General features: G+C 40.8%; 2 protein-coding genes across 2 annotated transcripts; both read left to right on the plus strand.

Annotated features, from left to right (window-relative positions):
• Positions 1 to 1924: 1924 nt before the first annotated feature.
• On the plus strand, positions 1925 to 4117 carry LOC146376070 (uncharacterized). Its single transcript, XM_084945545.1, has one exon. The coding sequence runs from the start codon at positions 2442 to 2444 to the stop codon at positions 3834 to 3836; it is 1395 nt and encodes a 464-aa protein (XP_084801671.1). The 5' UTR covers positions 1925 to 2441; the 3' UTR covers positions 3837 to 4117.
• A 9289-nt stretch (positions 4118 to 13406) lies between these two features.
• Positions 13407 to 15345, plus strand: LOC146376071 (uncharacterized). Its single transcript, XM_084945546.1, has one exon. The coding sequence runs from the start codon at positions 13924 to 13926 to the stop codon at positions 15316 to 15318; it is 1395 nt and encodes a 464-aa protein (XP_084801672.1). The 5' UTR covers positions 13407 to 13923; the 3' UTR covers positions 15319 to 15345.
• Positions 15346 to 15386: the final 41 nt, after the last annotated feature.

Consider the following 15386-nt stretch of genomic DNA (forward strand, 5'->3'; position numbering starts at 1 on the left):
ACTGCTGATGAGTTACACGGTTACATTTCATTAATCATTGTTAAACTAAAGTGGTAAGCAGTTACTTTATCCTTTCACTTAAAATTTCCAGGAAAAACACTACCTTGGCTACTTTTGTGCTTACATTTGATCTATGCTGGGTCACTACTTTTGCACTATAATGCTGCTGCTGACACCTTGGTTCACACTGACAATTAGAAAAAAGCTGATAGGAAAAGAAGGATGGAAAATGCCTGGAATTTAGTTACACTTGCAAATACTGCTGCCTCCAAACTGCAAGCATCAATAAAATGTTACAGTATTGTTTTCTATATCTGTGCATATATCCTTATTGGTAGTTTTCTCGAAATAGAAGATCTTCATTTAAAAAAAAAATCTCTGATAACATTGCTGAAGCTAGCGTCCACCCCTACTGCGCGTACTGCAAATATAAACCTGATATATACTTACATCATGAAGCAGTTGATGTCTGGTTTCCGACAAATACAGTAAAGAGGTGCGTTCTCCCCCTCCATACCAGTGTTCTCAGGCACTGGTACATGGTCAGTGTCAGACACTTCACTGTCCTACAACATACCACATAGGACCACATTAGAAATGACATGTATGTAGACATGCTAATTATACCTGGCTAAATGGATGCAGTAACAAAATGTTACTTAACTACTCTAGTTATTAGTTTCCAGTTGTGTGCAGTTGCTCCAGTCTTACTGACAGTATACTGTTTCAAACACCAGTGCCAACATTTTATTTTTTAAATCTTAGTATGATTCTGCACCAAGACTTGTGGCCTGTTGCTCGGTAACTTATTGTCTGACTACATTAACTACAGTTCATAAACATCATTCATTTTCTCCTACTTATTTTATTCAGGTTGTATTCCAGCTGTCATAGGGCAAAAGTACACCCTGGACAGGTCGCCAGTCTGTTGGAGGGTTATTAGAGAGACTCGGACAACCACTCACACCAACAGCCAACTAAGCTAACCCCGCGCATGTCTTTGGAGTTCAACACCAGTCTGGCCGAATCACAGATAAGCAGGGTGTCTGTGCTGCAGAGCACAGCTGTGTCAGAGACTCTCGACATCAATGTAGCGTTAAGGATGCGGAGCGATGGGTGCACTAACACAATGTAAATATTAAAGTTCTCGCCATTGTCAATATGCTGTTGCGCTCTTGTTCGTATTATTGCAACCATATCTCTAGTCTAGCTTACCCTAAAAGTTTGGAGAGAATTGGTCTGTTAATAAACGCGATCGATTGTTTGGGACTGCTCTAGCAATCACGTCGCATAAACAACTCTACTTCCGGTGGGAAAACTAATTAAGGGTAAAGTCGCACTAATAACACCCATCACTCACGTTTATAAGCATACACTATGATCACTTCCACGCAGTAACGTTGTAATAAATATAATCCCCGGTAAAGTCAATTAGCGAACACTACTGGCATGTAATGCCAATGGCGACCATTTCACAAACTGTAGAAAATGTTCAAAATGTTGTCGGCACCAAAAGTGAAGGGCTGACAGTTGTGTTTATATACGAACCGTAAGCGCTAATGTTGGTTAGCATCAGCTAAAGCGAGGAAGTTTGACACTTGCAGAGGCAGTGAACGCAGAGAGAGCTTAAAAACGCATTGTGGGTTTTTTTTGTTTAGTCTTTGCTTCGTTGCTTCGATTTGGGATTTTTTTTTTGCATTAAGACGTTGCGCACAAAATTACAGATATAACTGTGACTTAGCTGCTCGTTGGATAAACCCATGGACCTTAGAAAAGATCAACGCTACTCGGATGTAAGCACCCGTGTATAACACAAAAGCAAAATTACGCTTGCTAACCTTTCCACATCACAGGCTTCACATTAAATAAACATTTTTTTCAAATACTCACCATGATCTGAGACCGTTTAAATATTTTGTTACTCTGAAAATATGGCAGTATGAAGCTAAACCTTCAGCTTGACGGCTAAAGCAATGCTAAGATTTACACGGAAACGATCAGCGGACATCGTTAAAGTACTATTGGTCTACATTCTTCTTCTATGGTAGCAGCCTGGGCAGAGTAACAGCCGACTTTAAACTGCGCCATCTGTTGGCACCAATTACAGTAGAAAACATTATTGCGACAACACGTTTTTTGGGGAAAATAACAGAGATTGAAACTTTACTGATAATTTGTCCAAGTTGAAAAATGCCCTCCTCCAAAAATATCATGTGACAACCTCATTGCCTTACAGAATGATGACGTCACACACATGTAGAATCTTACCACCATTCTGATCCTTTGATCCTTTGATCCTTAAAACGCATAAATAGGGGTGAAGAGCAACGACTTTTAGTCCGTTTCTCGCAGCATTGGTGTTTGCAGCATTGAACCGTTCGCCAGAAAAGCCTTTTGAAATATTTGGATCCTTTGCAATTGTAACTGTATCCACACCCAACATGTCTCAAACAAATCCAAAGGGACAAGAAGTTGACCCCTACGCTCTTCCCTGGGATGAGCCACTAGACCCTTCCCTTTCCTCTCTTCCTTGGTGTGACCAAGTTGAACTAGAGGAAAAGCGTTTGGAAGAAATGGAGGATGAAGCGCTCAGAAACACAGACAAGATTAAGTTCTTGATGGAGGAAAATGAGCAAAAGAGCGCTCAACTAAAAAAGTTGTCATACCAGCTTCAAGAAAAGGAAGCTATTATTAAGGAGAAACAACAGGATCTCCATGACATGGACAAAAAGAACCAGGAGCTCCAAAGAAAGCTTGATCAAGCTCTGCAACAAAATAAAAAAGTCATCCAAGAAAAGATACAAGATGGCATGAAGAAGAGAGGGCTGCAGAGCAATCTCCAAGAGATGGAGCTAATGTACAGTGCAGACAAAAAAAGGCTTGATCGCACACTGCAAGAAAATGAAAAGCTTCTCCAAGAGAAAAGGCAACAGGAGTTAAAACAAAAAGAAATGCATTCCAAGCTTCAGAGCATCAAGCAACACAATGAAAGCTTGCAAGGAAAGCTTGATGAAGCTCTGCGACAAAATAGAAAACTCCTCCAAGAGAAGAAAGAAGACAGCATGAAGAAGAGAGGGCTGCACTCCAATCTCCGAGACATGGAGCTAATGTACAGTGTAGACAAAAAAAGGCTTGATCGCACAGAGCAAGCAAATGAGAAGCTTCTCCAAGAGAAAAGGGAACAAGAAATCAAACAAAAAGAAATGGATTCCAATCTTCAGAGCATCAAGCAACAAAATGAAAGCTTGCAAGGAAAGCTTGATGAAGCTCTGCGACAAAATAAAGAAATCCTTCAAGAGAAAGAGCAGCTGGACAGAAAGCAGGGAGACATGGAGTGCCAACTCCAGCTCATGGAGGGAAACGACAGGATGCTGCAGGTAAAGTTCGATGAGACACTGCATAAATATCAAGACCTGCTTCAAGAGAGAGAACAGCTGGTCATTAAGCAGAGAGAAGAAAAACTTCTTCTCCAGGAGTTTGAGAAGAAAAACCAAAACCTGCAAGAACTTTACAACAAAATGAAGTTCAAAGCATCTGAGCTGGAAGGTGAAAATGAAAAACTGCAAAAGCAGGAGGCAACATCTAAAGTGCTGAAAGAAAGGTTGGAAGAAAAACAAGCCGAAATAGAAGAAGTGGAGAAAAAATGCAACAAGCTGCAGAAGCAAAACACCGAAACAATCGAGGAGCTGAAAATCCTCATCCTCGAGAAAAAGGTGCTTGTGGAAAAGCAGCTGGAGAAAAAGAAAAAACGCTTCCGCTTCTTCTGGAGGAAGAACACTCCTTCTTTCACTACTGCCAATGTCACCTCTTCTTCCCCCACCTCTGTTCCAGCTTAATTCCCCCCTCCCTTTAACTACTAACACCTCTCCCATCTCCCTCCCCTCTTTTCACAGTCACCCCCCAGCCAGTCCCGACAGTTGACTGCCCCCTCTAGAGCCTGGTTCTGTCATAGGTTTCTTCCTTTAAAGGGAGTTTTTCCTATCCACTGTCGCCTAGTGCTTGCTCAGAGGGGATTGTTGGGGTTTTCTCTCCTCTCTCCCTTTACTTTACGCTCTTCTTTACATCCCACCCACCCCCACCTTTTCTTTTTTCTTAATAATTGAACAATAAAAACAGTTGGCCGCTAATTAAATGTGTCAAATCAATGTCTTTATTCAAGAATACAAGAAATGGGTAATAGCTGCATGTGTGTTTGTGTGTGTGCATAATATGCATACTTTACGTGTTGGATCCAAATCCCACAAGGAATTAAATAAAACAAGAAGACAAACAAAAACAAATATTTCTCTCCCTTCCCAGGTCAGGAATCAGGATGAGGAAGAAATGAGGTCAGATCAGTGCAGGTTTTTGCACTACTGACATAAAGTTTCTGCTGATTAAAAAAAGTATGTCGATATTTCTGAAATACATTTGCAAACAAATAACTTTGACAACTTGTGTTTTTTCATAAAAGAAAAAAGAAAAATCAGAGAGCAGAGCTGGTAAAACAGCTTAGCTCCGCAGGTTACAGGAGATCAGATGCCAAATACTTTTCATGACAGTCTTCGTTATTGCATAAATCTCCCCTTTTATCATTGATCAGTAAATCACTGCATATAAATTCATCTAACCGTTATAATTTCATGAGTAAAGATTCTCAGATGACTGAATGGCGGTTTTAGTAAATGTTGAACTTTATTGTGATTTCTATTTTTAGAATCAATAGCACACATTTTGATTTAGTTTTGCAAGCTGCTGATTTCACACAGATCCACTGCCCAAACGTGCCTTTGAGTTTTTCATCATTTAACAAGAATAGGCTCAGGCAATCATTGTGTAATTAGGCTTTGGGAAGGTCTGGGGACAGGTATGATGGTGGTGGTTTTAAAGCACTGTGGCACAACAGCTTGACTCAGGGAGATGTTAAAGATGCCCGCTAGGACATCAGTCAGCTGGTCAGCACGGGCTCCGAGCACGCGTCCAGGTATATTGTCTGGTCCAGCAGCTTTGTGTGGGTTGACTTTAGTGAGAGTCCTTCTCACACTGGCCGTGGACAGGGACAGCACTTGGTTGTCTGGCAAGGGGGTGGCCCTCTATAGTCCGTCTTGCGTCCCATTTAAACAAGTGCGTGTTCACACTGCCCCTGGATGTCCTGGCCTCTGAGGTTAAGGTGTACGGCTCCTGGTTGTCAACTGACCAATTTATCATGGCAAAGTCTGTGGTGGACAAAAGATAAGAGGCTGATTATAAAAATGATCCATGCACGCCTTATGACCTACAGCATGTACAGTTAACACAGCTAAATGGCTGTGAAATTGTAAAATTACTTTTGAAATAAAGCTATTCAAAGTCAATTAACTGTGACTATAATAATAGCAATGTTAGCCAGCAAACAAAACGTTAGCACTACTTAAAATAAGCTGCTAGGTGATGTTACTGTTTCAAGTTCTCTCATTGTTTGACATGTAGGGCAGATATTTTGGTGACACTGAGATTAGCCAGACACTAAACAGCAGTGTAATATCAACGCTAGATTAGATGTTTTCTAATCCGATAAAATGACATTATTCCTGTTTATGGAAGATGTTTGTCGTCTGTTTGTTTGACTGACAGGAACAGGAAATAGTGGTTGGAAATTACTGTTGGTGTTACATGAGGGTAAAGAAGGGCTTTAAGCACCTGGGTAAAAACTGGACCCATGATGAAACACTACAACAAGTACAACATATTCTTCAGTTTTAATATGTGACCATACTATGCAGACTGCTGATGAGTTACACGGTTACATTTCATTAATCATTGTTAAACTAAAGTGGTAAGCAGTTACTTTATCCTTTCACTTAAAATTTCCAGGAAAAACACTACCTTGGCTACTTTTGTGCTTACATTTGATCTATGCTGGGTCACTACTTTTGCACTATAATGCTGCTGCTGACACCTTGGTTCACACTGACAATTAGAAAAAAGCTGATAGGAAAAGAAGGATGGAAAATGCCTGGAATTTAGTTACACTTGCAAATACTGCTGCCTCCAAACTGCAAGCATCAATAAAATGTTACAGTATTGTTTTCTATATCTGTGCATATATCCTTATTGGTAGTTTTCTCGAAATAGAAGATCTTCATTTAAAAAAAAAATCTCTGATAACATTGCTGAAGCTAGCGTCCACCCCTACTGCGCGTACTGCAAATATAAACCTGATATATACTTACATCATGAAGCAGTTGATGTCTGGTTTCCGACAAATACAGTAAAGAGGTGCGTTCTCCCCCTCCATACCAGTGTTCTCAGGCACTGGTACATGGTCAGTGTCAGACACTTCACTGTCCTACAACATACCACATAGGACCACATTAGAAATGACATGTATGTAGACATGCTAATTATACCTGGCTAAATGGATGCAGTAACAAAATGTTACTTAACTACTCTAGTTATTAGTTTCCAGTTGTGTGCAGTTGCTCCAGTCTTACTGACAGTATACTGTTTCAAACACCAGTGCCAACATTTTATTTTTTAAATCTTAGTATGATTCTGCACCAAGACTTGTGGCCTGTTGCTCGGTAACTTATTGTCTGACTACATTAACTACAGTTCATAAACATCATTCATTTTCTCCTACTTATTTTATTCAGGTTGTATTCCAGCTGTCATAGGGCAAAAGTACACCCTGGACAGGTCGCCAGTCTGTTGGAGGGTTATTAGAGAGACTCGGACAACCACTCACACCAACAGCCAACTAAGCTAACCCCGCGCATGTCTTTGGAGTTCAACACCAGTCTGGCCGAATCACAGATAAGCAGGGTGTCTGTGCTGCAGAGCACAGCTGTGTCAGAGACTCTCGACATCAATGTAGCGTTAAGGATGCGGAGCGATGGGTGCACTAACACAATGTAAATATTAAAGTTCTCGCCATTGTCAATATGCTGTTGCGCTCTTGTTCGTATTATTGCAACCATATCTCTAGTCTAGCTTACCCTAAAAGTTTGGAGAGAATTGGTCTGTTAATAAACGCGATCGATTGTTTGGGACTGCTCTAGCAATCACGTCGCATAAACAACTCTACTTCCGGTGGGAAAACTAATTAAGGGTAAAGTCGCACTAATAGCACCTATCACTCACGTTTATAAGCATACACTATGATCACTTCCACGCAGTAACGTTGTAATAAATATAATCCCCGGTAAAGTCAATTAGCGAACACTACTGGCATGTAATGCCAATGGCGACCATTTCACAAACTGTAGAAAATGTTCAAAATGTTGTCGGCACCAAAAGTGAAGGGCTGACAGTTGTGTTTATATACGAACCGTAAGCGCTAATGTTGGTTAGCATCAGCTAAAGCGAGGAAGTTTGACACTTGCAGAGGCAGTGAACGCAGAGAGAGCTTAAAAACGCATTGTGGTTTTTTTTTTGTTTAGTCTTTGCTTCGTTGCTTCGATTTGGGATTTTTTTTTGCATTAAGACGTTGCGCACAAAATTACAGATATAACTGTGACTTAGCTGCTCGTTGGATAAACCCATGGACCTTAGAAAAGATCAACGCTACTCGGATGTAAGCACCCGTGTATAACACAAAAGCAAAATTACGCTTGCTAACCTTTCCACATCACAGGCTTCACATTAAATAAACATTTTTTTCAAATACTCACCATGATCTGAGACCGTTTAAATATTTTGTTACTCTGAAAATATGGCAGTATGAAGCTAAACCTTTAGCTTGACGGCTAAAGCAATGCTAAGATTTACACGGAAACGATCAGCGGACATCGTTAAAGTACTATTGGTCTACATTCTTCTTCTATGGTAGCAGCCTGGGCAGAGTAACAGCCGACTTTAAACTGCGCCATCTGTTGGCACCAATTACAGTAGAAAACATTATTGCGACAACACGTTTTTTGGGGAAAATAACAGAGATTGAAACTTTACTGATAATTTGTCCAAGTTGAAAAATGCCCTCCTCCAAAAATATCATGTGACAACCTCATTGCCTTACAGAATGATGACGTCACACACATGTAGAATCTTACCACCATTCTGATCCTTTGATCCTTTGATCCTTAAAACGCATAAATAGGGGTGAAGAGCAACGACTTTTAGTCCGTTTCTCGCAGCATTGGTGTTTGCAGCATTGAACCGTTCGCCAGAAAAGCCTTTTGAAATATTTGGATCCTTTGCAATTGTAACTGTATCCACACCCAACATGTCTCAAACAAATCCAAAGGGACAAGAAGTTGACCCCTACGCTCTTCCCTGGGATGAGCCACTAGACCCTTCCCTTTCCTCTCTTCCTTGGTGTGACCAAGTTGAACTAGAGGAAAAGCGTTTGGAAGAAATGGAGGATGAAGCGCTCAGAAACACAGACAAGATTAAGTTCTTGATGGAGGAAAATGAGCAAAAGAGCGCTCAACTAAAAAAGTTGTCATACCAGCTTCAAGAAAAGGAAGCTATTATTGAGGAGAAACAACAGGATCTCCATGACATGGACAAAAAGAACCAGGAGCTCCAAAGAAAGCTTGATCAAGCTCTGCAACAAAATAAAAAAGTCATCCAAGAAAAGATACAAGATGGCATGAAGAAGAGAGGGCTGCAGAGCAATCTCCAAGAGATGGAGCTAATGTACAGTGCAGACAAAAAAAGGCTTGATCGCACACTGCAAGAAAATGAAAAGCTTCTCCAAGAGAAAAGGCAACAGGAGTTAAAACAAAAAGAAATGCATTCCAAGCTTCAGAGCATCAAGCAACACAATGAAAGCTTGCAAGGAAAGCTTGATGAAGCTCTGCGACAAAATAGAAAACTCCTCCAAGAGAAGAAAGAAGACAGCATGAAGAAGAGAGGGCTGCACTCCAATCTCCGAGACATGGAGCTAATGTACAGTGTAGACAAAAAAAGGCTTGATCGCACAGAGCAAGCAAATGAGAAGCTTCTCCAAGAGAAAAGGGAACAAGAAATCAAACAAAAAGAAATGGATTCCAATCTTCAGAGCATCAAGCAACAAAATGAAAGCTTGCAAGGAAAGCTTGATGAAGCTCTGCGACAAAATAAAGAAATCCTTCAAGAGAAAGAGCAGCTGGACAGAAAGCAGGGAGACATGGAGTGCCAACTCCAGCTCATGGAGGGAAACGACAGGATGCTGCAGGTAAAGTTCGATGAGACACTGCATAAATATCAAGACCTGCTTCAAGAGAGAGAACAGCTGGTCATTAAGCAGAGAGAAGAAAAACTTCTTCTCCAGGAGTTTGAGAAGAAAAACCAAAACCTGCAAGAACTTTACAACAAAATGAAGTTCAAAGCATCTGAGCTGGAAGGTGAAAATGAAAAACTGCAAAAGCAGGAGGCAACATCTAAAGTGCTGAAAGAAAGGTTGGAAGAAAAACAAGCCGAAATAGAAGAAGTGGAGAAAAAATGCAACAAGCTGCAGAAGCAAAACACCGAAACAATCGAGGAGCTGAAAATCCTCATCCTCGAGAAAAAGGTGCTTGTGGAAAAGCAGCTGGAGAAAAAGAAAAAACGCTTCCGCTTCTTCTGGAGGAAGAACACTCCTTCTTTCACTACTGCCAATGTCACCTCTTCTTCCCCCACCTCTGTTCCAGCTTAATTCCCCCCTCCCTTTAACTACTAACACCTCTCCCATCTCCCTCCCCTCTTTTCACAGTCACCCCCCAGCCAGTCCCGACAGTTGACTGCCCCCTCTAGAGCCTGGTTCTGTCATAGGTTTCTTCCTTTAAAGGGAGTTTTTCCTATCCACTGTCGCCTAGTGCTTGCTCAGAGGGGATTGTTGGGGTTTTCTCTCCTCTCTCCCTTTACTTTACGCTCTTCTTTACATCCCACCCACCCCCACCTTTTCTTTTTTCTTAATAATTGAACAATAAAAACAGTTGGCCGCTAATTAAATGTGTCAAATCAATGTCTTTATTCAAGAATACAAGAAATGGGTAATAGCTGCATGTGTGTTTGTGTGTGTGCATAATATGCATACTTTACGTGTTGGATCCAAATCCCACAAGGAATTAAATAAAACAAGAAGACAAACAAAAACAAATATTTCTCTCCCTTCCCAGGTCAGGAATCAGGATGAGGAAGAAATGAGGTCAGATCAGTGCAGGTTTTTGCACTACTGACATAAAGTTTCTGCTGATTAAAAAAAGTATGTCGATATTTCTGAAATACATTTGCAAACAAATAACTTTGACAACTTGTGTTTTTTCATAAAAGAAAAAAGAAAAATCAGAGAGCAGAGCTGGTAAAACAGCTTAGCTCCGCAGGTTACAGGAGATCAGATGCCAAATACTTTTCATGACAGTCTTCGTTATTGCATAAATCTCCCCTTTTATCATTGATCAGTAAATCACTGCATATAAATTCATCTAACCGTTATAATTTCATGAGTAAAGATTCTCAGATGACTGAATGGCGGTTTTAGTAAATGTTGAACTTTATTGTGATTTCTATTTTTAGAATCAATAGCACACATTTTGATTTAGTTTTGCAAGCTGCTGATTTCACACAGATCCACTGCCCAAACGTGCCTTTGAGTTTTTCATCATTTAACAAGAATGGGCTCAGGCAATCATTGTGTAATTAGGCTTTGGGAAGGTCTGGGGACAGGTATGATGGTGGTGGTTTTAAAGCACTGTGGCACAACAGCTTGACTCAGGGAGATGTTAAAGATGCCCGCTAGGACATCAGTCAGCTGGTCAGTACGGGCTCCGAGCACGCGTCCAGGTATATTGTCTGGTCCAGCAGCTTTGTGTGGGTTGACTTTAGTGAGAGTCCTTCTCACACTGGCCGTGGACAGGGACAGCACTTGGTTGTCTGGCAAGGGGGTGGCCCTCTATAGTCCGTCTTGCGTCCCATTTAAACAAGTGCGTGTTCACACTGCCCCTGGATGTCCTGGCCTCTGAGGTTAAGGTGTACGGCTCCTGGTTGTCAACTGACCAATTTATCATGGCAAAGTCTGTGGTGGACAAAAGATAAGAGGCTGATTATAAAAATGATCCATGCACGCCTTATGACCTACAGCATGTACAGTTAACACAGCTAAATGGCTGTGAAATTGTAAAATTACTTTTGAAATAAAGCTATTCAAAGTCAATTAACTGTGACTATAATAATAGCAATGTTAGCCAGCAAACAAAACGTTAGCACTAATTAAAATAAGCTGCTAGGTGATGTTACTGTTTCAAGTTCTCTCATTGTTTGACATGTAGGGCAGATATTTTGGTGACACTGAGATTAGCCAGACACTAAACAGCAGTGTAATATCAACGCTAGATTAGATGTTTTCTAATCCGATAAAATGACATTATTCCTGTTTATGGAAGATGTTTGTCGTCTGTTTGTTTGACTGACAGGAACAGGAAATAGTGGTTGGAAATTACTGTTGGTGTTACATGAGGGTAAAGAAGGGCTTTAAGCACCTGGGTAAAAACTGGACCCATGATGAAACACTACAACAAGTACAACATATTCTTCAGTTTTAATATGTGACCATACTATGCAGACTGCTGATGAGTTACACGGTTACATTTCATTAATCATTGTTAAACTAAAGTGGTAAGCAGTTACTTTATCCTTTCACTTAAAATTTCCAGGAAAAACACTACCTTGGCTACTTTTGTGCTTACATTTGATCTATGCTGGGTCACTACTTTTGCACTATAATGCTGCTGCTGACACCTTGGTTCACACTGACAATTAGAAAAAAGCTGATAGGAAAAGAAGGATGGAAAATGCCTGGAATTTAGTTACACTTGCAAATACTGCTGCCTCCAAACTGCAAGCATCAATAAAATGTTACAGTATTGTTTTCTATATCTGTGCATATATCCTTATTGGTAGTTTTCTCGAAATAGAAGATCTTCATTTTAAAAAAAAATCTCTGATAACATTGCTGAAGCTAGCGTCCACCCCTACTGCGCGTACTGCAAATATAAACCTGATATATACTTACATCATGAAGCAGTTGATGTCTGGTTTCCGACAAATACAGTAAAGAGGTGCGTTCTCCCCCTCCATACCAGTGTTCTCAGGCACTGGTACATGGTCAGTGTCAGACACTTCACTGTCCTACAACATACCACATAGGACCACATTAGAAATGACATGTATGTAGACATGCTAATTATACCTGGCTAAATGGATGCAGTAACAAAATGTTACTTAACTACTCTAGTTATTAGTTTCCAGTTGTGTGCAGTTGCTCCAGTCTTACTGACAGTATACTGTTTCAAACACCAGTGCCAACATTTTATTTTTTAAATCTTAGTATGATTCTGCACCAAGACTTGTGGCCTGTTGCTCGGTAACTTATTGTCTGACTACATTAACTACAGTTCATAAACATCATTCATTTTCTCCTACTTATTTTATTCAGGTTGTATTCCAGCTGTCATAGGGCAAAAGTACACCCTGGACAGGTCGCCAGTCTGTTGGAGGGTTATTAGAGAGACTCGGACAACCACTCACACCAACAGCCAACTAAGCTAACCCCGCGCATGTCTTTGGAGTTCAACACCAGTCTGGCCGAATCACAGATAAGCAGGGTGTCTGTGCTGCAGAGCACAGCTGTGTCAGAGACTCTCGACATCAATGTAGCGTTAAGGATGCGGAGCGATGGGTGCACTAACACAATGTAAATATTAAAGTTCTCGCCATTGTCAATATGCTGTTGCGCTCTTGTTCGTATTATTGCAACCATATCTCTAGTCTAGCTTACCCTAAAAGTTTGGAGAGAATTGGTCTGTTAATAAACGCGATCGATTGTTTGGGACTGCTCTAGCAATCACGTCGCATAAACAACTCTACTTCCGGTGGGAAAACTAATTAAGGGTAAAGTCGCACTAATAACACCCATCACTCACGTTTATAAGCATACACTATGATCACTTCCACGCAGTAACGTTGTAATAAATATAATCCCCGGTAAAGTCAATTAGCGAACACTACTGGCATGTAATGCCAATGGCGACCATTTCACAAACTGTAGAAAATGTTCAAAATGTTGTCGGCACCAAAAGTGAAGGGCTGACAGTTGTGTTTATATACGAACCGTAAGCGCTAATGTTGGTTAGCATCAGCTAAAGCGAGGAAGTTTGACACTTGCAGAGGCAGTGAACGCAGAGAGAGCTTAAAAACGCATTGTGGGTTTTTTTTGTTTAGTCTTTGCTTCGTTGCTTCGATTTGGGATTTTTTTTTTGCATTAAGACGTTGCGCACAAAATTACAGATATAACTGTGACTTAGCTGCTCGTTGGATAAACCCATGGACCTTAGAAAAGATCAACGCTACTCGGATGTAAGCACCCGTGTATAACACAAAAGCAAAATTACGCTTGCTAACCTTTCCACATCACAGGCTTCACATTAAATAAACATTTTTTTCAAATACTCACCATGATCTGAGACCGTTTAAATATTTTGTTACTCTGAAAATATGGCAGTATGAAGCTAAACCTTCAGCTTGACGGCTAAAGCAATGCTAAGATTTACACGGAAACGATCAGCGGACATCGTTAAAGTACTATTGGTCTACATTCTTCTTCTATGGTAGCAGCCTGGGCAGAGTAACAGCCGACTTTAAACTGCGCCATCTGTTGGCACCAATTACAGTAGAAAACATTATTGCGACAACACGTTTTTTGGGGAAAATAACAGAGATTGAAACTTTACTGATAATTTGTCCAAGTTGAAAAATGCCCTCCTCCAAAAATATCATGTGACAACCTCATTGCCTTACAGAATGATGACGTCACACACATGTAGAATCTTACCACCATTCTGATCCTTTGATCCTTTGATCCTTAAAACGCATAAATAGGGGTGAAGAGCAACGACTTTTAGTCCGTTTCTCGCAGCATTGGTGTTTGCAGCATTGAACCGTTCGCCAGAAAAGCCTTTTGAAATATTTGGATCCTTTGCAATTGTAACTGTATCCACACCCAACATGTCTCAAACAAATCCAAAGGGACAAGAAGTTGACCCCTACGCTCTTCCCTGGGATGAGCCACTAGACCCTTCCCTTTCCTCTCTTCCTTGGTGTGACCAAGTTGAACTAGAGGAAAAGCGTTTGGAAGAAATGGAGGATGAAGCGCTCAGAAACACAGACAAGATTAAGTTCTTGATGGAGGAAAATGAGCAAAAGAGCGCTCAACTAAAAAAGTTGTCATACCAGCTTCAAGAAAAGGAAGCTATTATTAAGGAGAAACAACAGGATCTCCATGACATGGACAAAAAGAACCAGGAGCTCCAAAGAAAGCTTGATCAAGCTCTGCAACAAAATAAAAAAGTCATCCAAGAAAAGATACAAGATGGCATGAAGAAGAGAGGGCTGCAGAGCAATCTCCAAGAGATGGAGCTAATGTACAGTGCAGACAAAAAAAGGCTTGATCGCACACTGCAAGAAAATGAAAAGCTTCTCCAAGAGAAAAGGCAACAGGAGTTAAAACAAAAAGAAATGCATTCCAAGCTTCAGAGCATCAAGCAACACAATGAAAGCTTGCAAGGAAAGCTTGATGAAGCTCTGCGACAAAATAGAAAACTCCTCCAAGAGAAGAAAGAAGACAGCATGAAGAAGAGAGGGCTGCACTCCAATCTCCGAGACATGGAGCTAATGTACAGTGTAGACAAAAAAAGGCTTGATCGCACAGAGCAAGCAAATGAGAAGCTTCTCCAAGAGAAAAGGGAACAAGAAATCAAACAAAAAGAAATGGATTCCAATCTTCAGAGCATCAAGCAACAAAATGAAAGCTTGCAAGGAAAGCTTGATGAAGCTCTGCGACAAAATAAAGAAATCCTTCAAGAGAAAGAGCAGCTGGACAGAAAGCAGGGAGACATGGAGTGCCAACTCCAGCTCATGGAGGGAAACGACAGGATGCTGCAGGTAAAGTTCGATGAGACACTGCATAAATATCAAGACCTGCTTCAAGAGAGAGAACAGCTGGTCATTAAGCAGAGAGAAGAAAAACTTCTTCTCCAGGAGTTTGAGAAGAAAAACCAAAACCTGCAAGAACTTTACAACAAAATGAAGTTCAAAGCATCTGAGCTGGAAGGTGAAAATGAAAAACTGCAAAAGCAGGAGGCAACATCTAAAGTGCTGAAAGAAAGGTTGGAAGAAAAACAAGCCGAAATAGAAGAAGTGGAGAAAAAATGCAACAAGCTGCAGAAGCAAAACACCGAAACAATCGAGGAGCTGAAAATCCTCATCCTCGAGAAAAAGGTGCTTGTGGAAAAGCAGCTGGAGAAAAAGAAAAAACGCTTCCGCTTCTTCTGGAGGAAGAACACTCCTTCTTTCACTACTGCCAATGTCACCTCTTCTTCCCCCACCTCTGTTCCAGCTTAATTCCCCCCTCCCTTTAACTACTAACACCTCTCCCATCTCCCTCCCCTCTTTTCACAGTCACCCCCAGC

The sequence above is a fragment of the Perissodus microlepis genome, chromosome 12 (assembly GCF_051167445.1).
Source record: "Perissodus microlepis isolate ML-2025 ecotype Zambia chromosome 12, ASM5116744v1, whole genome shotgun sequence".
In the NCBI taxonomy this organism is placed as follows: domain Eukaryota; kingdom Metazoa; phylum Chordata; class Actinopteri; order Cichliformes; family Cichlidae; genus Perissodus; species Perissodus microlepis.